General features: G+C 45.3%; 1 protein-coding gene across 3 annotated transcripts in view; it reads left to right on the forward strand.

Moving 5' to 3' along the window:
• Nucleotides 1-22,006, forward strand: part of RCAN2 (regulator of calcineurin 2) — a 268,960-nt gene that overhangs the window by 240,335 nt on the left and 6,619 nt on the right. For all 3 annotated transcript variants that reach the window (XM_047733367.1, XM_047733366.1, XM_047733368.1), the window contains 2 exons: nt 3,108-3,281; nt 7,235-7,406. In XM_047733367.1, coding sequence (XP_047589323.1) covers nt 3,108-3,281; nt 7,235-7,406 — 346 coding nt within the window. The remainder of the gene's footprint in view (nt 1-3,107; nt 3,282-7,234; nt 7,407-22,006) is intronic.

Consider the following 22,006-nt stretch of genomic DNA (forward strand, 5'->3'; position numbering starts at 1 on the left):
CCGGTTCTCAAAAGAAATCTGCAGAGAGGACAAGCCAAGTACATGTTATTTGATGGGGACAAAGATGACGATCACCATAGAGCTTGTGAAAACCCTGGCCCCTGAGCTCTGGGCCGAACCCCAGGTTTGGTGAAAGACCTATTTTGATTATCCACCTAAGCCCAAAACAAGGGGTATCAAAGAGGTTGCTGTCACTTGCCAACTCTAGCTTGAGGCAGTAGCTGCCTGGGGCCCTCTTCTGAGGATCAGTGGAGAAAACAGTGGCACTCAGTAGTGGACATCTGCCAAAGCCTCCCACATTGTCAGCCCTCCCCTAAGCCCAAAGCCAGGACTCCTTGATTTTTTTTTCTCCAATCCAAGCTCTTGAGGCCAAACAGCTCCGAATAGCTGAGATGTGAGGCATAAAGAAGAAATACAAAATGCAAACAAGGGATTAGAGGCAAAGGAAAAGAACACTTCCCCTCCAAGGCTGGCCTCCATGCGTACACTCAGGCCCTGGGGAAGGCATGGGGACATGAAACTGGCAGTGGAATAATATAGAGCTACAAAGACTCAAGAATTTTGTCCTAAGAAATAGGAATATTTCTCTATAGAAATAAGAGCTTTTAATCTCTTAATGCTCTTCATTCCTGAAAACTCCCCAAATTAATTAAACCATCAACTGTGGTATGACCAGCTGAGGGTACTGTCATTGTGAGGAACTAGAAAACATTGTATTCACCAGGACTCCTATTCAGGAAAATACAGTATTGTCGGGAAATAATTCCTTAGTGAGCTCTCTTGGAGTGGTGGTGGAGGTCCCAGGCCCAGGAGTTGGCTGATCCCAAGGCTTGAGAGATGAAGGAAAAACTGTAGAAGGAATAGACAAGGAAAGATTCTTGTTTTGTTCTTGAGAGGGAAAGGGGAATAAGAATAAGAAAAGGGGAGAAAGAACCCCTCATATCTCCACGAATGTCATGAAACTTGAAAAAAATAAAAAATAAAAAATAAAACTTGCTCTGAATGTATCATTGGTGGTTCTGGACTGGATAGATAGGTTATAAAGAGAAAGAAACAGGAGTCCAAAATGTGGAGAACCACAGGCATGGCCTGAGGACATCTCAAAAATGGGCTAAACATTTGGAAGGGTCACAGGCCATGAACTTTAAGGTCTAAGACATGTTCATGTGTGTGACTAGGAGGTCTTCTAGGAGGTCTTCTCTAACATCTGGGTTCTTCCTCCTCTGCAACCCCAGAGGTCTGTGATGTCACAGGCCCCCATCACATTGCTGATTCTGCTGGATGTGGTCACACATGAGCCATGGGTCAGTTTATTGGTGCCCGTCTCTGACTCCTACTACAGTACCTCCCTCTCTGTCTCAGTCTGGCAGTGTAATTCTGTATATAGTGGAAAGTATCTCTGTGTTCAGGGTCACAAGGACTTTGGCCTGGTGGAGGCTCTGCCACTAACTGCCTGTGTGACCATGGTGGGTCTTTTTCTTCTCAGACTTCAGGATCCTGATTGGCAAAACGATAGAGGTGAGGAAGGAAAGGGTTAACTATCGCTTAGGTCCCTTACAAATCAAAATTCAGTAAATCTTGCCACTCCTTGGTATATTGTTGTTCCCACTTATACTCACACTTATAATATACCGTTTGTTTGTTCATTGTAGAAATAAAAGAATCAGGGTTTGTTGGTTTGTTAGTTTAAATAAAAGTTACTTACTTAGTAGCAGTTTCTCCACTGAGAACATACAGTGATTTAACATGCACTGGTTTTGTTACTTAAAACAAGAACTTTTTTAAAGCTAAGAAGAACAAGACAGATGGTATTTATATGTATACAAATGTGTGTGTGTGTGTGTGTGTGTGTGTGTGTGTGTAATTCTCTAATTTTCTTTCCCCAGCCTTATGGGCATTCTCTTATTTGTGACTGTGTCTGCCTCTCCCAATAAGATGTTAGACCATCGAGGCTTGCAACATAATGATACTCATCTCTGTGTCCTCCTAAAGCCTAGAGACCATGCCTTAGATAAAGTGAGCATTTAACAGAGATTTGTTTAGCTGCACTGAAAACGTACCAAGTCAAAATTTTTAAATGATTGCCTTGTACTGTGATAGGTTTGGTTATGCTGTGGGAATAACATAATCTCCAAATCTCAGGGGTTCAATGCAATAGAGGTTTGTTGGTTGGTTGGTTGGTTTTTGGTTTGTTGTTGTTGTTGTTGTTGTTGTTGTTTTTCCTTGCCAAGGCAAACTCAACCATAGGATGGGTGGAAGGAGGGAGAAAAATATTTCTGTTCCTCACAGCCACTCAGGGACCCAGGCTGCGAAGAATCCTGCTTCCAAATGGTATGCCATCTGGAATACATGGCATCTTCAGAGAAAGAGATAAAAAATTCTTAAGGGCTTTTTCTTGCCTTCTGCACACATTTCATGAACCAGGACTAATCACATGGCACCAGCTAACTAGTGACACCAAGACTGATAATTGCTAATAACATCTACCACATACTTTACTTGATAGCTCTAGTATTTTGGCAATATGGACTTCTTTCAGAATCTTGTACCACCAATGATCCCTCTCCCCAGAAGAAAAGACACAGATACACGGAAACTTACTCAACACTTTGCGTGATTTTCAGGTTTTTTATGCATTTCAAGCCCCATTGACTGCTCCTCTGCAGATCTTAGGACCCAGATTATAAATCCTTACACTGAATCCACAAGCATGTTAACACCTGGTAACAGACCAACAGATGAAAGAAAAAAAAAAAAAAGACATTACTAAGATGAAATCAGAGAGGGAGACAAACCATAAGAGACTCTTAACTCTAGGAAACACACCGAGGGCAGCTGGAGGGGAGGTGGGGTTGGAGGATGGGGTAATCAGGTGAGGGGCGTTAAGGAAGGCATGTGATGTAATGAACCCTGGGCGTTACATGCAACTGATGAATCACTGAACTCTACATCCGAAACTAATAATACACTAATTAAAAAAATACATTACTAGTGTTCTGTTTTATTTGAGAAAAGCCTATTTATTTACTTAATTATTTGTGTTGGATCAGGCATCATGCAAGATACATGGCTGATGGATTTTCCTCTGTTTGTTTTGTTTTTACCAGGAAAAATTTGAGGGCCTGTTTCGGACTTACGATGACTGCGTGACGTTCCAGCTGTTTAAGAGTTTCAGACGTGTCCGAATAAACTTCAGCAATCCCAAATCTGCAGCCCGAGCCAGGATAGAGCTTCATGAAACCCAGTTCAGAGGGAAAAAATTAAAACTCTACTTTGCACAGGTAAGGTCATTCTTGCTCTACGTTATCTTCTGCTTTTTAAAAAAATGTAAATGGAGGCCTTTCTACGTTCAGGCTGGTTTGTAGTCTATAATTAGTTCATGGAGAAATAAACCTGCACCGTGGATCCCCAGGCAGGTACATCACAGAGGTTCAGAAAGCAGGCTGTGAGGGCTGACATCCTGGGCTGTCACTGGGCAAGACACATACTCTCAGTGGGCCTGTTTCCTCACCTGGGAAAGGAGGAGGGTGATACACACCTCCGACTGTTGCTGGGAGGATTAAAGGAACTACTACTGTGTGTTCAAATGCCTGGCATTTGGTAAATACACAGTAAACACCAGCTGGTGGTCATAGTAAGAATGGTCTATTCACAACTACTCCGAAACTTCCTAGCAGGGTTATGGTTAAAATTTCAGTTATATCCTAGTTTTAGTGACTCCTATTCATGAGAAAACATGACAAACATGGAAATCAATTTTGTGTTTATTTCATCCAGAAATAAATATTGGCTATTCCCAAAGGGCATGGGCAATTCTTGGCAACGCTCACAACGTCCACAGCAATAAAAAATCAATGTCCTAGGGGTGTCTGGGGGGCTCAATTGGTTAAGCATCTGCCTTCTGCTCAGGTCATGATCCTGGGGTCCTGGGATCGAGTCCCACATCAGGCTCCCTGCTTGTGTTTGCGCTCTCTCTCTCTGACAAATAAATAAATAAATAAAATCTTTTAAAAAAGAAAAGAAAGAAAAGAAAAAAGTTCCATCAGTGTCTTCCCTTCATCATCAGATATCTTGATCCACCCCTTATTGGTCAGTAAACATTGTTCCCACCTTCGAACTCTACAAAGGTGGCACAATGAAAAAATGTTGACTTTGCTTCTTTTTAAGGCCAACAGTATTCCATTGTATGTAGATGCAACGTTTTCTTCACCCATTCATCTGTTGATGGGCATTTATGTCATTGCCACATCTTGGCTATTATGAATAGTGCTGTAATGACCATGAGAGTTAATATTTCTTCAGGAGCCGGATTTCAATTCTTTTGCGTAAATATCCAGAGGTAGAATTGCTCAGATGGTGGTTCTATCTTTTATTTTTTGGAGGAACCTTCATATTGTTTTCTATAGTGGCTGCATCATATGCATTCCCCCCAACAGTATGCAAGGGTTCCAGTTTTTCCACATCCTTCCCAACACTTGCTGTCTTTTATCTATTTATTGGATTTTGATAATACTCATCCTGACGGGTGTGAGGTTATATCTCACTGTGGTTTTGACTTGCATTTCCCTGATGCTTAGTGACCTAAATATTTTTTTGTATGCCTGTTGGCCCTTTATGTATCTTCTTTGAAGAAATGTTTATTTGAGACCTTAGATCATATTTTAACTGAGTTGTTAGGTTTAATTTGGGTTTTTTGTTGTTGTTGTTGTTGTGTTTTTTTTTTTTAAAGATTTTATTTATTTATTTGAGAGAGAGACAGTGAGAGAGAGCATGAGCGAGGAGAAGGTCAGAGGGAGAAGCAGACTCCCCATGGAGCTGGGAGCCCGATGAGGGACTCGATCCCAGGATTCCGGGATCATGACCTGAGCCAAAGGCAGTCGTCCAACCAACTGAGCCACCCAGGCGTCCCTGTTGTTGTTTTGAGGGATTTTTTTTTCTTGCTTTTGAATCATAGAAGTTCCTTAACTCTTTATCCTGTATATGGATAAGGAGATTAACCTCTCCTCCATATGGTTTGTAAATATTTTCTCTCATTCGTGGATTGCCTTTTCACCTTGTTGATATTTCTTTGGCTGTGCAGAAGACTTAGTTTGACGTAGTCTTGTTTCTTTTTCTTTGTGTTGCCTGTGCTTGTAGTGTCATATCTATGAAAACATTATCAAGGCCAATGTCTTGAAGCTCTCCACTCTATTTTCTTCTAGGATTTTTGCAGTTTCGGGTCTTACATTTTGAGTCTTTAGTCCATTTTGAGTTAATTTTTGTATATGGGATAAGATAAGGTTTCCATTTCATTCTTTTATATGTGCATATCATTTTCCCAACACCATTTGTTGAAGAGACTGTCCTTTCCTCATTGTGTACTGTTAGCACCCTGGTTGAAGGTCAGTTGACCCTATGTTTTGGATTCATTTCCGAACTCTCTGTTCTATATGTCCATTGGTCTGTATGTGTGTCTTAATGCCAATACCATACTATTTTGCTTACTGTAGCTTTATAATGTATTTTAAAATCAGGAGGTATGAGCTTGCTCTTTCTCAGGATTGATTTGGCTATTTGTGGTCTTTTGTGGTTCTATATGAATTTTAGAATTTTTTTTTTTTTACCATTTCTTTAAAAAAAAAAAAAGCCACTGGGATTTTGGTAAGGGTTGCTTTAAATCTGTAGATTGCTTTGGACAGTGTGGACATTCTGCAACATGGATGAACCTCGAAGACATGATGCTAAGGAAATAAGCCAGTCACACAAAGATGAATATTGCATGATTCCACTTAGATGAGGGATCTAACATCATACAGTTCATTAGAACCGAAGAGTAGAATGGTAGTTGCCAGGGACTAGGAAGAGGGGGAAAAGAATGAGTTACTAATTAACAGATATAAAATTTCAGGTAAAGAAGATGAATATGCTTTAGAGATCTACTGTACAAAACTGTACCGATAGTCAACAATAATATACTGTAGACTTAATTTGTTAAGAGAGTAGATCTCCTGGGGTCCCTGGGTGGCTCACTCAGTTAATCATCTGCTTTCGGCTCAGGTCTGATCCTGGGGCCCTGGGATCAAGCCCCCTGCTCAGGGTGGAACCTGCTTCTCTCTGGCCCTCCTCCTGCTTGTGCTCTTTCTCAAATAAATAAATAAAATCTTCTTTTAAAAGAGGAGGGTGGATTTCTTGTTAAATGGTCTTTTCACAATAAAGTAAAATAAAATGTAAAAAAGAAGAACATAGACTTTGGCCCCAGACCCATGTTTGAATCCCATACTGCCAGAAACTATGTTACTTGTAGAAACCTCAGTTTTTATCTATTGAATCCCCACTTGTTTCCTTAAAAAGTTAAACAGAGAGTTGCCATCTGACCCAGCAAGTATCCCTTCCGAGGTGTACATCTAGAAGACTTGAAAACAGATCTCAAACAAATACCCATACTCATATGTTCATGGTGGTACTATGCACACTAGCCGAAAGTTGGAAACAATTGCAATGTGCGTCAGTGGGTGGAGACAAACAGATGGTGGTCTGTCACTCACTGGGATGTTATGCAACCATCAGAAGGGATGCAGTACCGGGGTGTGCGAGGACGTGGATGAACCTGTAAATATGCTAAGGGAAACAAGCTAAACACAAAAAGGTCACATCATCTCATTCCGTTTCTGGGAAATGTGCAGAACAGGCAAATCCATAGAGCGGACTGGTGGTTGCCAGGGTCTGACTCGAGGCCAGAATGGTAGGAAATGTTTCATGGGCACAGGGTTTGCTTCGGGGCGATAGAGATGCTTTGTCTCTAGGCCGAAGTGGGGATGGCGCCCCTTGCCACTGATTGTTCACGTTAGAGTGCTTCATGTCACATGACGGGAGATCACCTCAAAAGAATGAGAGAGAGAGAGAGAGAGAGAGGAAAGAAAGGGAGCAGGGAGTCTGGAGAGCAGTGGCCTCAGCCTCAGGTGGGAACTTATGCCCAATGCAGAGTCCCGGGCCCTGCCCCAGCTCGGCCGAATCAGGCACTCCGGCCTTTCGGAAGTTGTCCAGGTAATCGCGATGTCTACTAGGAGTCAAGATTCGCTGTTCTAAGGATCAGGTGACCGAGCAAGTGGTGGATGGTAAGCAGAGATTATTAGGATAGCCTGGTTCACTGGTTCCTTTGTCACGGGCTGAAAATGAGACTCTGCAGCTTCGGATCCCTGCACGGCCCATTTGAGGCCCTGATGAATACTCTGTCTTCATCTCTCCTGTTTGAAAGGTTCAGGCTCCAGAGACAGACGGTGACAAGCTGCATTTGGCACCGCCGCAGCCCGCCAAGCAATTCCTCATCTCACCCCCGGCGTCTCCTCCCGTGGGCTGGCAGCCCATCAGCGATGCCACGCCAGTGCTCAACTACGACCTCCTCTACGCTGTGGCCAAACTAGGACCAGGTATGTTCTGGGGCCCCTTTGGAAAATAGACAGTGTCGGCAACCTAGAAAGGCCAGATGGGATAAACGACCGTGAGATCTGGGGCTCATGGGAACATGTGCATTTCTAATGGGTTTATGGCCATGTGTGGACAGCAAGAGGGCTGACGGATCAGAGAGGAAGAACCAGCTTTGGACTTTGTCCCCGTTTAACAGCAATTTGGGAATGTGGACTGCAAGGTCTGTCTGTGCTGTTTCCGCACTGCGATGCAGATGCTTTAAGGTTGGAAAGAGCTACCTAATTCTCATGGGCTTCCTCTCTATACCATAAGGAATTTTGGTATATTTGGTATATTCTGGTATATTCTGGTTTTCTCAGAATAGGCAAAATATGCTCTACCAGCTAGCACTAGGCTTCTGTGCTGTGCAACCATCTTTTATTGCTGCCATAGGAAAGCCCAAGAACCTTCTGAAACAAGACAGTCTTCCTGCCAAGGTGAAGGCGCTTGGTCTCCAAGAAGCCGGTCACAGTAGCCTTTACCTTAAAAAAAAAAAAAAAAAAAAAACCTTATGATCATTTCCTTCCAATGTTGGTATACATGGCTCAGATTCTCTCGTTTTCAAGACTGAATAGTATTCCACTGGGCAAATATACCATCACACTTGATTCGTCCGGTTTCCCGAGTTGGACATTTAGACTGTTTCCAGTTTCTCACCATTCCAGTCAGAGGTACAGTTAACATCCTTGTACATATTTCCTATGCACCGATCCAGAATTTCTTTATGTGGGTTCCTAGAAGTGATACCGTCCTCACTTTCAGCAGACAGATGCTGCCACCTCGCTTGAAAAAACACTCCCAGGGGGCGCCTGGGTGGCTCAGTGGGTTAAGCCTCTGCCTTCAGCTCAGGTCATGATCTCAGGGTCCTGGGATCGAGGCCCGCATTGGGCTCTCTGCTCAGCAGGGAGCCTGCTTCCTCCTCTCTCTCTGCCTGCCTCTCTGCCTACTTGTGATCTCTCTCTCTCTGTCAAATAAATAAATAAATAAAATCTTTAAAAAAAAAAGAAAGAAAGAAAAAATACTCCCAGGGATTATGACAGGTGAAATGAAATGGGGTTGCTTAGGTCAAGGGGTTTTTAAATGGAGCTGGAAGACCCACTAAAGAGATGGGACTTAGGTACATCCTTACCCCATAGGACCATGAACTTTTTGAACTGGGCCCAACCACATATGATATTCCAAGAACTCAACGTGCAACTTTTTCTACTAAGAGGTTTTGCTTAGTGACAGCCTTAGCAAGCAGTCACATTCAGCCAAGATAGTCTGCCACCAATGCCCATCAAAATTCTTCGTAAACAACACATACAAGCATTGCCTTTTGTCTTTAAAAAATGCTTGATTTTCGTTCCCTGGGGTGAGGGCACGCTTTGGTTGGCCGTCCCCATCTGTGTTCCCCAAACTACAATTCCGAGACCCTAAAGGAATGCTCTTGGTTTTTATTGGCTTAGCCTCTTTTTTTGGTTGACGGTATATTTCCTTATTACAGCAGGAGGGGACATGGTGGGAGGGGCAGCTGAGGGTTTAGGCACTGTGGGTCCGAGGGTAAATAACGCCCACTGTGTCTGCTACTAGCTGTTCTCCTGGTGGGAGGGGGGCTTTAAAAATACCATCCCAATGTCCTGGCCGCACCCTAAGAGATTCTGATTTAATTGATTTGGGTCAAGTTCAGGCATTAGTATTTTTTTAAAGTTCCCCTACAACTCTCAAGAGCCACTGATAGCCAAGGGACAAAGAGCTGGTAGACTTAGAATGAATTGTTACCGGTATTTCTTAGTGTGCTCAGGAAGATACACGGACCAGAATCGCCCCCTGGAAGTCTGCAGTTTTCATCATCACACGTAATGATTCTTGCACCCACAGAAATTTGAGGACCCTGGTGACTAGAGCGATCACGCCTAGGGCGACCACTCGTAGGATGACCAGTCCTGGGTGAACCACTGTTCTGGCTCACCCAGGACTGCAGGCTTCCTGGGAACGTTCAGTGCCAAACACAGGAAATTCCCAGGCAGACCAGGAAAGGAAGGCACCCTAGTGGGTCCTCAGATTAGGATGTGGCTGGTTTGAGTAATAAGCTCTCCCTGCAGAGACTAACTGGCTGTCCCATGTGACCAGAACTTAAATTCTAGTACTCCTGAGAGCAAGCAGCCTAGGGCTTCTTTCTAACTGGCATCAAGGTACTCAGCGTCTCGGGGGCCTTTACACTGGCCATGGGTTCCCCCCCTCGGAGAGCTCTTGTGAGAAGCAGTAGGTCCCTGACTAAAAAGAGCTGAGGGGAGAGCAATGTGATAAGAAGAGAGGTATTCACGACACGGGATTTCTCTGAGAGCCTTGTCCACGTACAGGAACCCAGAGCCAATGTACTCCCCGTACAAAGAACGGTGTCAGTGATAGGAGTAAACGTGACCTTTATAAAATAAGTCGGGTCTGCCCAAGTCAAACCTTGTGAAAGCTTTTCCCACAGTAACTGCGGACACTCCCAGAACTAGGAACACACAGCCCCAGATGGACCGGCTGAAGCCGAGGGACTCGGAGCTGCCAGCTTGCCTCTCATGCACAGATGCTGCAGCAAACACGCTTGAACACCTCGTACAGTTGTGCGAATGTCGGGAAGGGCAGCTTCGGAGGATCACTGAGGTCTTGGCTGGAGGACGCAGGAGTCACTGACCAGCCTGCATTTCACAGGAGGAGGACCCGAGAGGCCCAGACAGGGGAGGATTCACTCGCCAGTGACAGAGCCTGGGCGGCCAAGGCCATGCTCTTCCTCCAGCACTGTGTATAAGGGAGGCCCAGGCCAAGTCAGACTTCCTGACCGCCAGATCCCAGCTGGCCTCTGGTGCGCTCACTTGGAGCCGGGAATCCAGTACACACAAATCATTTGCTCCAAAATGGGAAAGGGAACTTATGGTAGTTAATGTTCACAGAGCTTGATGGAAAGACAAAATGAGGGCAAGTCTCGGAGACCCTCACTGGCTAAGGGAGCAGAGTCCCGGGTCTGGAAGACAAGGCCAGGGGTGGGTGCGACCTGCTGCTGATGGAGGCAGAAGGAATGGATGGAGTAGGAGTTAGGCCTAGAAGGGAGGCTTCCAGAGCCTGGCACAGGGGAGGGAGGAAGGAGGAACGAAATGGTCGTCAAGAGGCAGAGAAAGCCAGGGGTTCTTTTGAGAGCTGTGAATAACTATGGCAGAATAAAAAATGCATGCCCTTTTCCTTAGCGGTGCTGCTAACCTCTGAGTCTGGCTTTCCCTTACCCCGTGCAGTGAGCACCAGGAGAGCAATTATTAATTGCATTTTACAGATCAGAACGCTAAGCCGTAGAGACGTGAGCCAGTTTGCCCAAAGGGAAACAGCTGGTTGGGGGCAGAGACAAGTGTCAAACCTGGCTCTGCTGACTCCCCCACATGGCCAGGTACCCTGGCCTTTGACTGAGGACGCTGGTGGCCTTGGTGGACGTGAGGCCCCCGTTGCTGTGACGCTGGCAAAACATTCATCCTAACCCTGAGTGAAGAGCTATCCCTAACACCACTGTGACTCTCAGAAAGCCAAACCCAGGGGTGGCAGGTATGCACATGGAGTCCTGAGCACTGTGTGTATAAGGGCGAACACCGAAGGTCTTCTGTTTTTGGAGGATGACTGATGCTGTGTCCCGGGTGTGTTCTCTGGGATAGCGTTCCCTCCATTCTCTGCCAGCAACTTGAGGCTGCTCCTCTTTATTTAGTTCTCCATTTGTCCTCTTCCTGTGTCCTTGAAGTTTCTTTACCCCACACAGATGGACGATTTGCAGCCAACACTTGAGTTGAAAATATCACAGAGGCTATATTAGAAGCCTGGGTGTCTGTGGCTGTTCCAGCCGCAACCGTGAAGGAGCACAGCCACGCCCCGTGTCCTTCCCAACGCATCTGGGGCCTCCCGCCCACGGGGTACCAAGGCAGGCACGTGCTTCTTCAACCTCCTCATGCCAGTTGCACAGATTCTCCCGCGTTCCTCCTACAATAATTCTCCATCGTTCAACTCACTGTCTTTTCCACTTCTGCTACCCCCAGCACCTGGGAGCACCTTGCACAGTAGGTACTCAGCAGATATTGAATGAATGACTAGATCAGAGCCCTCAGCCTGCCCAGGCATAATTTCTTCACCAGCAAATGGTGGCTTTCTTATGGCTTTGTCCAGACCGAGTCAAGCAACACTAAATTAATGTTTTCTTCAAGGAGAGGTCTTTGAGCATTTCCATTTGGAAAAAAAAAGAAAAAAAAAGATTTTGTGAGATTCATTCTTAATCTTTTGGCAGAAGCATTTCAGTAAGAAATTATAACTAATTCCATGTTAAGGGGTGGCTGCCTCAGTTCCGGGAATGTAGAAACACAGTAACATCAGAGCAGAGAAAGCAACTCAGAGGCATGGGGTTTGCTTCCGAGGAATGACTAACACCGCTAAATTGGGAGAGCTGAGTGACTGAGAAGAGATGTTAGAATCCAAAGATGCTGAGCTAAAGTAGGTCTGAAGAAAGAGCATCAGAGAGCAGGGATCCAGGGCAAGATGGCGCTCGGGCTGGGTGAGGATCACCTCAGCAAACCAGCAGGCTCATAGGATCATGAATGTGCCCAGCAGCCCTGAAAGGCAAGGATGTGCATTACTAAGACCCTTTCACGGAGGACACTTTCATGGAGGCTCTGACGAGCAGGAGCAAAACAGGATTCCCCTTCTTCGGGAGAGGGACGGTGGTGACCCTCTTCCAGACAGGAACAGCTCATGCTCATGGAACATGTGGAGAAGCTTTTGAAATAAGCATGGAGAGTGCAATTACCTTGGAACCATGATCAAACCCAAACCTGTGGGATTCCTTTGAAATCCTTCCTAGGCTGTTATAACACCTCTTAGGACACAAGGGCCCCATAACCCTGGAGAAGTGAGTCTGGTTCTATTTATTGCAGTGAGTACAAGTGTATACTCAGGAAAATGTGAGAGGCATCCTTTCACTCATTCTTCGCTGTGTCCCCATGACTGTATGTTCTGTTTTTTGATCCAAAGTAAGTAAAATAGACAAATTAGGGAAATATTTTAAATAGAGACAGCAGTTAAAACATATATAGGGCTTGTTGTGCTCTAGGCAGTATCCAGCAGTTTGGACACTTTACTATATTATCTCCGTTTATACTTGGAGCAACTCTATGAGACAGGAATTGCTATTCTCCTCATAGATTCGGCTGGAGCGTGTGAGACACAGAGTGGTTAAGTAACTTGCCCAAGGCTGCACAGCTGGTAAGTTAAAATAGATTCCCCTGCCACTAGCAAGAAGCAGAAAGAATTGAGGGAGCTCGTACCTTCGCCCTGGGGAGTGAAAAGTTTGAGAAACCGGAGAGGTCTCTTGAATCGTAAAATTAATTTGTCTAGAAGAAATTAAAGACTGTTGCAAAAGGAAATTTTTAAAATGCAAAACAATTTCCACAATGTGTTCCTCCACCTTTCATTTCTGTGCTCATCACCACCCCACCCCACCCCACCCCATAAAAAACAGCCACTGGGTCAGGCCTTAAGGCCCATTCAGTGCTTCTCTGCTGCCCTGTGGGACACAGGGATCAGAATTTGCCTTCTGCTCTGCTTAAAGGACAGATACCAGCCTCGGTAAAACAAAGGCTTCCTACATTGCCATTAGTCCTCCTGGTAAATTTAGAGAAGCCCATCATCTAACAATCATCAAGTCAAAAGAAGATGGGCTTTGACCAAGTGGAGGACGAATCGAATATTTATTTTGGTTTATTCTACAGCTGTTACTCCTGAATCCAGAAAAAGTATGGTGCTATCGTCTTTTCAGATATAAAGCAAAACAGGAAAAACAAAAACCCAGCCCAGCAAGACAGCTTATCTCTACCAATCAGCCAAAATGGAAACACAAAGATGTTATAATGTACTAAATGCGTGGTAAATCCGAGGTGGGATGTGAAATGCCAGCCTTTATTCTCTAGGCTCTCTAGGCTGGCTCTGGAAGGTCATGTTCATTGTCCCTGAAAAATGCCTGCAGGGAATGATATGAAAAGTCACCGTCTATTCCTTTTTTTCCTCCCTCTATTTTTAGCTCTTGTTAGGGAGATCAATTTTAGTTAACTGCAGAGGAGGGCTTAAAATGGTGCCCAAGTTTCAAGTTGCGTACATCTGCTATATTTAGCCTTTTTTTTTTTTTTTCCAAATTCTTCTCCATCAAAACATGCCATAGTAAAGCAGTTTTGTTAGTTTGTTACCTAGTGCACAGCATTTCCTCTGCATGGAAAATATATTTCATTAATTCATGTAACTTACAAGGAAGAAACAGTTTCTATTCCAGGCTCATTGAATCAAAGGTAGAGAAAATTCCATTTTTTAAATATAGATGAATATATTTTGGGCGCATGTGGTATGACTATTATATAAGCTTCAGTCCTTGTTCAACAACTGCTATTTTCTGATCACGGATATGAAAAGCAAACAAAACAGTCAGGCTCCAGTGTTCTCACTCACGCGGTGTCTTCCGTCCTTTCCCACCCGAAGCATGCAGATTTGTGATTCTGGACCACGTGCTCAGAATTTTCCATTTCCTTTCGAAGGATTTTCCCTGGAGGGGACATGGGTGGCTCAGTTGGTTAAATGTCTGACTCCTAATCTCAGCTCAGGTCTTCATCTCAGGGTCATGAGTTCAAGTCCCAGGTTGGGCTCCACCCTGGGCATGGTGTGTACTTAAAAACAAAAAGAAACAAAAACCTATGATTTAAGAATTTTCCCTGGAAAAAAATGTCTGAAAAGCTTTTCTTCTCAGCATATACTCCACAATTATTTTTAATCAGTGTTGAGTAGCAATATGGAAGACTTCTTTCTCTTCTTTCACATGGTATGCATGTAGTAGAATAATAGGAAAGACACATGGCCAGGCCCCTAATATCAGAAAAGCTCAAACAGGATGGTCATTTCCAGAGAGGAAAACCTCACACCTCTCTGACCAAGCAGCGTTTTCTCTCCTTATGTTGCTTCTTTTCTGTCACCTGTGTGAATGAGCCCCACGTCACAGGCATCAGAGAACCCATTTTCTCAGTCTCCCTTTATCTTCCCAACTCTCCTTCCTGCATGGCTTTCCCAAGTCTCCTTGGTCCATACCTTCCCTGGAGGGTTCCACTTCCTTGTCTCAGCTGTGAATTTGGGTCCTCAGTCAGTCAGTTGTCCCCATGAAGTACTTTAGGTCCTAAATGACTCAGGAGGGAATGAAGACCTATGGCCCCCCTCAGGCCATCTTACAGGGGAAACCCCCAAAAGATAAACAAACTTTCCTTTATTAAAATAGAACACCTCGGGGCGCCTGGGTGGCTCAGTGGGTTAAAGCCTCTGCCTTTGGCTCAGGTCATGATCCCAGAGTCCTGGGATCGAGCCCCACATCGGGCTCTCTGCTCAGCAGGGAGCCTTCTTCCTCCTCTCTCTCTGCCTGCCTCTCTGCCTACTTGTGATCTCTGTCTGTCAAATAAATAAATCTTTAAAAAATAAATAAATAAATAAAAATAAAATAGAACACCTCTTCTAACAAAATGATAGAAATATTCTCTTTTCCTTCACGCATCTCTCCATCTCCTCCCCCCACACCAGTTTACCAAGGACCCTTTCTGTTTTCCTACTTTGATGTGGGTCGGGACTGAGGATGGGCGGTAAGGAGGAAGAACCCCCATCGAGTATGTGGAGAATAGTTTCCTGACATGAGCTCGTGCCAGACCCGCTGAGCCAGAGAAGCCTGTGTGCCGCCCTGATGTCTTGCCTGCCCCATATCCTAATCTGCCATAATCCTAAATGGCAGAGGCAATATGGAGGTCACACTTTGGCCTCACCATTCCTCAACCGGAGTCCTAGCTCCACTTGTCTGAGGTGACCGCAGACCATATTTTTTTTAATGGTGATTTTTGACAATTAGCAAGGTCATCATGAAGATGGAATAATTAATATACATGGGGTACTCAGCCCAGTGCCTGGCACGTAGGAACTACCAGATCCATGGTGGGTGCAATGAACATTCTGCTCTGAGCAGTATCATTTGGCAGGACATCCGCTGAGAGATGTTTCCCATGCCAGTATTTGAATTAAGGTATGGAAAGCCCTTGGAGTAGTATCTACCAGCTGGCGAGAACGATATGCCTGTCCTTTGTGGTGGAGGTGCTGGTGATTTAACTGGGCTTGTTCTCTGAACATTACATGGGCTTGGGGTGGTCTGTGCTTTGCTTTATAGTCTTTCCTCCCAAGCTGAGAGGGCATTCTTTGACAGAAGCAGCGGCTGCGCCAAGGACAAGGGACAGAGTTGCCATTCAGTGATTGGGCCCCACCCTCAAAACCACCCACAGCACTTTTCTCTGAGGTCGATCAAAATGAGACGTGAGCTCATGGAACCACAAAGGTATGGGAGAGAAGAAATGTGCAAAGGACTTCTCTCTCTCTGGAATGTTTCTTCCTCCCTGGAATACTGTTTTTTTTTGTTTTTTTTTTTTAAAGATTTTATTTATTTATTTGACAGAGAGAGATCACAAGTAGACAGAGAGGCAGGCAGAGAGAGAGAGAGAGAGAGGGAAGCAGGCTCCCTGCTGAGCAGAGAGCCCGATGCGGGCCTCGATCCCAGGACCCTGAGATCATGACCTGAGCCGAAGGCAGCGGCTTAACCCACTGAGCCACCCAGGCGCCCTGGAATACTGGTTTTAATGGAGAATCCGCTTTTCACTCTTATTTAGAAAGTTAGTTCTTTCTCAACTCCCAGGTTGAGCTTGTGAATAGGCACTTGTGACTATACATGCCACCAGTTTAAGCCCCTCTGCCCTGGGGTCTCTCCTTTTCTCTTTTGTAGCCGTCCATGAAGTTCCAACATGAAGAAATATTTCTCTTGCTTTACGGTGATGACTAAAACTTGGGATGTGAGTTTGAATCCAGGCACCACCTCTTATTAGCTGTGTGACCTGGAAACACTCTCTGAATCCCTCTGTGCCTCCTCAACAGTAAAATCAGATTGTTGCCGGTATCAGATGAGATATCCTGTATGAATCTGTGTCCAGCGCAGGACATGGTGAATGCTCAGTGTGGTACCTATTTTTGGTCACTTGATTTTTAAGCCATATCTTAGTCTTTGGTTAAAGTGTAAATGTGCCTATGTTAAGCTCTTAGCGCAGGGTTTCTCAGGGCAAAAGCTGTGATATTTTGGAACTGACAGTCCTACACACTGCAGTCCATTTAGCATCTTTGGGCATCACCTGCCAAATGCCAGTATCCACACACAACCCAGTCCCTGTGAAAACCAAAAAATGAAAATTAAAAAAAAAATCCTTATTGCATTTCCAGACACCACTGGGAGCTAAGCACCCTTGTTTGAGAACCACACTAATTATGCTTCTGCGCCATTTATCAGGTGGATCTTGAATGTGAGAAAGACATAGAGTCAAGGAGTGCCTGGGAAGAGGTCAGAGGTGCCAGTGTGGGGTGGAGAAAAGAGAGGTGAGAGAGGGGAGCAGTCCAGAGAAGTATCACCACCACCACTCCTACTCCTTCCCCATACACACATGCTTTCTTTCCTCCCCTTTGAAATAATAGGGGAATTATTATTCCCCTAATAGGGGAAAAGAGCTTGCTGGTAGATAACTTAAAAATACTGTTAAATCATGTATGGGCGTGGTCGTACAGCTTTTGGAAACTTGCAGATGTTTTTCACCATAATGCCTCCTTTTCTTGGGGAGCACTTTAGGCCCCAAAGCAAACCAGCATCAGCCCTTCCAGACTGAGAGAGGCTTAAAAGACGTGGTGACTTCAGACACCCGCCAAGGTCTGGGAGGAAGAAAGGAAGTGTAAGTCACCACACTGCACCGCTGCTTCCTGCCATCAGCAATCCTACCACCCCCAACCCCCAACTCCCTCCCAGCTCCACTGACCCCACCCCTGTCCCAGTCCTCTGAGAGCCCCCTCAGGGCCAGACACCTCTGTCTCTGCTGTTGACATGGGAGTGGTAGAGCGGAGCTGGCAGCCTTGCTTGCCCTCCCTACCCTGCCAAATTCAAGTCCTAAACCTAATACATGAAAGGAAAGGAAATCTAAGTGTGAATGCCTTTCAAGCACATTTCAGATTACATACACTCTTCCCTCAGTCCCTGTTTGCAATCCCATGAACAGGCAGCATGCTCAGTAAAACTAACTCCTAGAAATTCTGTGGTTTTGTTCCATCGATCAGGAGAGATGCTCCCTTGTTCCTCTTGAAAATAGCACATTCACAATAAAGTACGGAGGAAAGGGGTTTGTAGTGCCTTCTAACTGTGAGAAGCCAGAAATCACTTTAATATTGGAATTTCCCTTCCTTATCATCAAATATAAAGGGCTCTTAATTTAAATCAAGTTCAGTGTGTGGCACACAGCCCAGCATGGTTCTGTGTTCAACGGTTCTGTTGAAAATGTGCTTCACTTGCGTTGATAAGCCATCATCCACTCTTAAAATTCAGTACAGATTAATAACAGAGGCCTTCTTTTCCCCTGCTGGGTTCAGAACTCACTGAGGGTTGGATAAGACTAAGACAGAGGAGGGGTGCCTGGGTGGCTCAGTGGGTTAAGCCGCTGCCTTCGGCTCAGGTCATGATCTCAGGGTCCTGGGATCGAGTCCCATGTCGGGCTCTCTGCTCAGCGGGGAGCCTGTTTCCCTTCCTCTCTCTCTGCCTGCCTCTCTGCCTACTTGTGATCTCTCTCTGTCAAATAAATAAATAAAATCTTTAAAAAAAAAATAAAAGATTAAAAAAAAAAAAAAAAAAAGACTAAGACAGAGGAGATGAGTCATGCCAGCTCTTGTGTCTGAGGCGGTGCCGAAGCCCAGAATGTGGCTGAGCTGAGCACCAGCAAGCGCTTCCCAAGGCTGAAATCCAGAGCCGAGCAGTGGGACTCCCCCTGCCTGCCTGCGGACTGCCCCCTAGGAACGGGGTCTCCTGCGCTGGCCTCAGCACATGGCCGAGAGCAGGCAGGGATGGTCCAGAGAGCAAAGTGGATTGGGTGAGCGGAGCACCTCAGTTCTTCTCCCTCCCACTCTGCTTCCGCTGGAGAGGAGTAAGAAAGCGGCCACAGAGAGAGGTCCCAAGTGGTTTGCTCATGGAGCTTCCTCCCTAAGGAAGGAAGGACGGAGACTGGTGTAGTATCCAGTCTAATATAGCAGGCGAGCAGAAAAAAGAGGATAAAGCACAAGCAATTCATTTCGGTTCAACTGTAGTGGCTTAGCTTGCTTCTGAAAGAGAAAACTTGCGTGACCCGGGACTTATCAATTGCCACATAACAGACTATCCCTACATGAAGGTCTTGGAACATCAACAATCTTTTTTTTTTTTTTTGCTCACAAATCTATTTAGGGCTCAGGGGGACAGCTCATCTCTGCTCCATGCAACATGGCTGGGGACTTTCAAGATGGTTTCCTCACGTGGTTGGCGCGTCAGTGTGCTGCTGGCTGAAAGCTCAGACAGGCTATAGGTGAAGGACTCTGGTTTCTCCTCGTGTGAGCCTCTTCATGGGCTGCTTGCGCTTCCTTACAACATGGACGCAAGGTTTTGGAATGGCCTCCTGACAGAGCAAGGTTGAAGTGCGTGTGTTTTTGCGACTTAACTCAGAATTCACACTGGTTACTTCTGCCACAGCATGTTAGTCGAGGCAGTCGGAAAGGCCTGTCCAGATTTGAGGGGCGGGAACACAGTGGAAACAGTCCTCCATGAAGAATTGGCAAAGTTACTGAGGAGTAATGTTATGACCGTCCCTGTGAAACACAGTCTCCTAAGACCCAAACATGCCTATTGAGAATTCACCTTCAGTATGAGAGATAATAAAATTAGAGCCAGAAGGAAACATAGAAAAGTTTCTTCCAGAGTCCCAAGCTATGGTAATAGATGTAAGTCAAATCATTTTATAATATATACCCCTTTCTTTTCAAAACTGATTAGTGTTATCTTTTGAGAAGAGTCATTGTCAAGGAGACCATGCCTCGAATAACTACCAATGGGCCAAAAGAAAAAGATACAAGATGTTCCTCTTCAGCTAGAGAACAAATGTTCACTAAAATAGAAGTTTTGTGCCTTATGAGTATATTAAAAGTATAAGTTAGGGGCGCCTGGGTGGCTCAGTGGGTTAAGCCGCTGCCTTCGGCTCAGGTCATGATCTCAGGGTCCAGGGATCCGGCCCCGAATCGGGCTCTCTGCTCTGCGGGGAGCCTGCTTCCCCTGTTCTCTCTCTCTCTGCCTGCCTCTCTGCCTACTTGTGATCTCTGTCTGTCAAATAAATAAATAAATAAAATCTTCAAAAAAAAAATAAAAGTATAAGTTAAACCCAGCTCCCTTTTGGGAGTGTCTCTTGTCAAAGATGACCCCGTGGGAGTCAGGACGGGCAGCGCCCGAGAGTGATTATGAGCACATTCACTGAGGTCTGACGGGGCCCGAGTTTGAATCCTCCCTCTGCCATTTACTTCCTCTGTGATTCAGTTTCCTTTTGCATCAACTAGAAAGGATACCACCCACAGTCCAGAGCTGTTATCACCACTAAATATCCAATTGAAGGGAAGTACTTCGAGCTGTGTCTGGCATTTAGTAAGAGTGTGGGAAATAGTCGTTGTGAAGTTTAAAGCAGATGGCAAGTTTCCACAACACGTCCTGTGTCCTCACACTGCCAGCACACTGACAATAGGGTAAATACGTGTCCTTTCTTGGTTTTCAGCCTCGCTGAAAATCCAAAACTTACACATGTTAAACACCAGGAGAAAAATTCACGTGTGAGTACGTACTGGACATTGGACGAGTAAAACAAGTAAACGGCTAAGGTTGGTGCCTTTCATAAATCAGTCATGTATTTATTGAGCATTTACTTGTGCGTCAAAGTGCAGCCATCACCAAAACCGCCATTTCAGCAGCTTGGAATATAAAACACCACTAGATGAAATAACTAATGTATAATGTAAAAGGTGATATAATTAGGCATTATAACAAGTGATTCAGAAAAAGAAAGAGATCTCGTTTAAAATCAACTTAAGATTTGGTCCCTTCTCATGGGAACACAAACGTGGAAAAGGTGGGGAGAGAGGAAAAAGGAGAGGAATTTACCAGTGGTTGGGGGTGGGCAGTAGTGAAGAGAGCGAGGGTCATTCCATCGTGAGGGTTGGAGTTTATGACGCTCCCCTGTTCATTTGAACTGGAGGACTCGGCATGTCACCATCCACCCCTTCTCGCTGTTTACAGCAGCGACTCGACTGAGTAGAAGCTCTGTGGCATAAATTCCCCTGCTTAATTCTTTAACTGCTCTGTGGTGTGACTAGATGAGTTCATCATATTGAAAACAGGAAATTATTTTGGGCAACTGTAACACTGACCACCACATCGCCTTAAATAATCATGACGTGCATCTCAGGATGGCTTTCTTAAGAATCTGACAAATATTTCTTTATTTCGTAGCATCCATGTGGTTGTTATTCCCATTTTTCTGATGAGGAAAACGGAGTCCTAGAATGTTCTGTGTCTCTCAACATCACATCGCTAGTACGCGATAAGGTGACGTTCCCAAATGTTGTTGTAGGAAGCTTATTCTGACAGAGAAGCTTAGTTCCTGGGGTGGGAATACCAGCTGAGATTCCCAGAGTGAGAGAGAATGGAGGCATTACAAGTAGGTGGTAGTGAGGGAGTCTATGGAGAAATATTTCAAAGTGGTACTGAATGATGCTCAGGGACAGTTTGACAACCATGGATGAAAGGCAGAGAAGCTTCTAGGACGACCAAGTCTGTGGATGGCACCTAGAGGATGAAACCTCCCAGAGAAATGTGATAGCTGGAAAGGAAACATAGATGGACAGGAACATAACTAATTCTGCTTTGGCTGTGTGAGTTTGGAGAAGAGTGAGAGATGTTTGGAGAGATGTCCATAGAAGGCCAAATGCAGGTGTGAGTTCAGGCTGAGGACATAGCATCTCATAGAGACAGACATTGAGAACTCACGATGCTCCAGAGAGACACTCTGCAGAGAAGAATGGCAGCTATGCGAGGCCTAAAGCAAACCCACACCTCATGCCTGCTCAACTCTTCAGTCTTTTGAAAGCCTCTGGGATGGGGGTTCCATCTCCTGGAGATGTCCTGGAGGTCCTCACATGAGGACCTGCCCAAGGAGGCACTCCAGGGACAGAAGGGTTTCCCTTGCCTTACATCTCAAGAGTTCTCTGATCAAGAATCTGAACCATCTCGGCTCTGCTGTCATGTTCATAAATATAGCTTTGTAACATCTCCCTGCCCTTACCTCATCTCATTATGTTGATTTTTTAGAGACACTGTGCATAATCACGCTGATTATTTCGAGAGAACTCAAGAAGGGGCCAACTTCTGCCCCACAAGCCAAAGGTGGCAGCATGATGAGGAACCTCTGGGGGTACTCAGACCAGCAGTCACCCACACACGTCGCCTTGCTCCCCAGCCCCCTGCTCAGAACAGGGATGTGCCCTTCTCCCTCCTGAGAGCAGGAGGCAGCCCGTGGACACCTCCACTTCCTCCAGACTTGCGGGAATCAGGACGTGGAGGAGGGTTTGAATACAGATG

The sequence above is a fragment of the Lutra lutra genome, chromosome 6 (assembly GCF_902655055.1).
Source record: "Lutra lutra chromosome 6, mLutLut1.2, whole genome shotgun sequence".
Taxonomy (NCBI): Eukaryota; Metazoa; Chordata; class Mammalia; order Carnivora; family Mustelidae; genus Lutra; species Lutra lutra.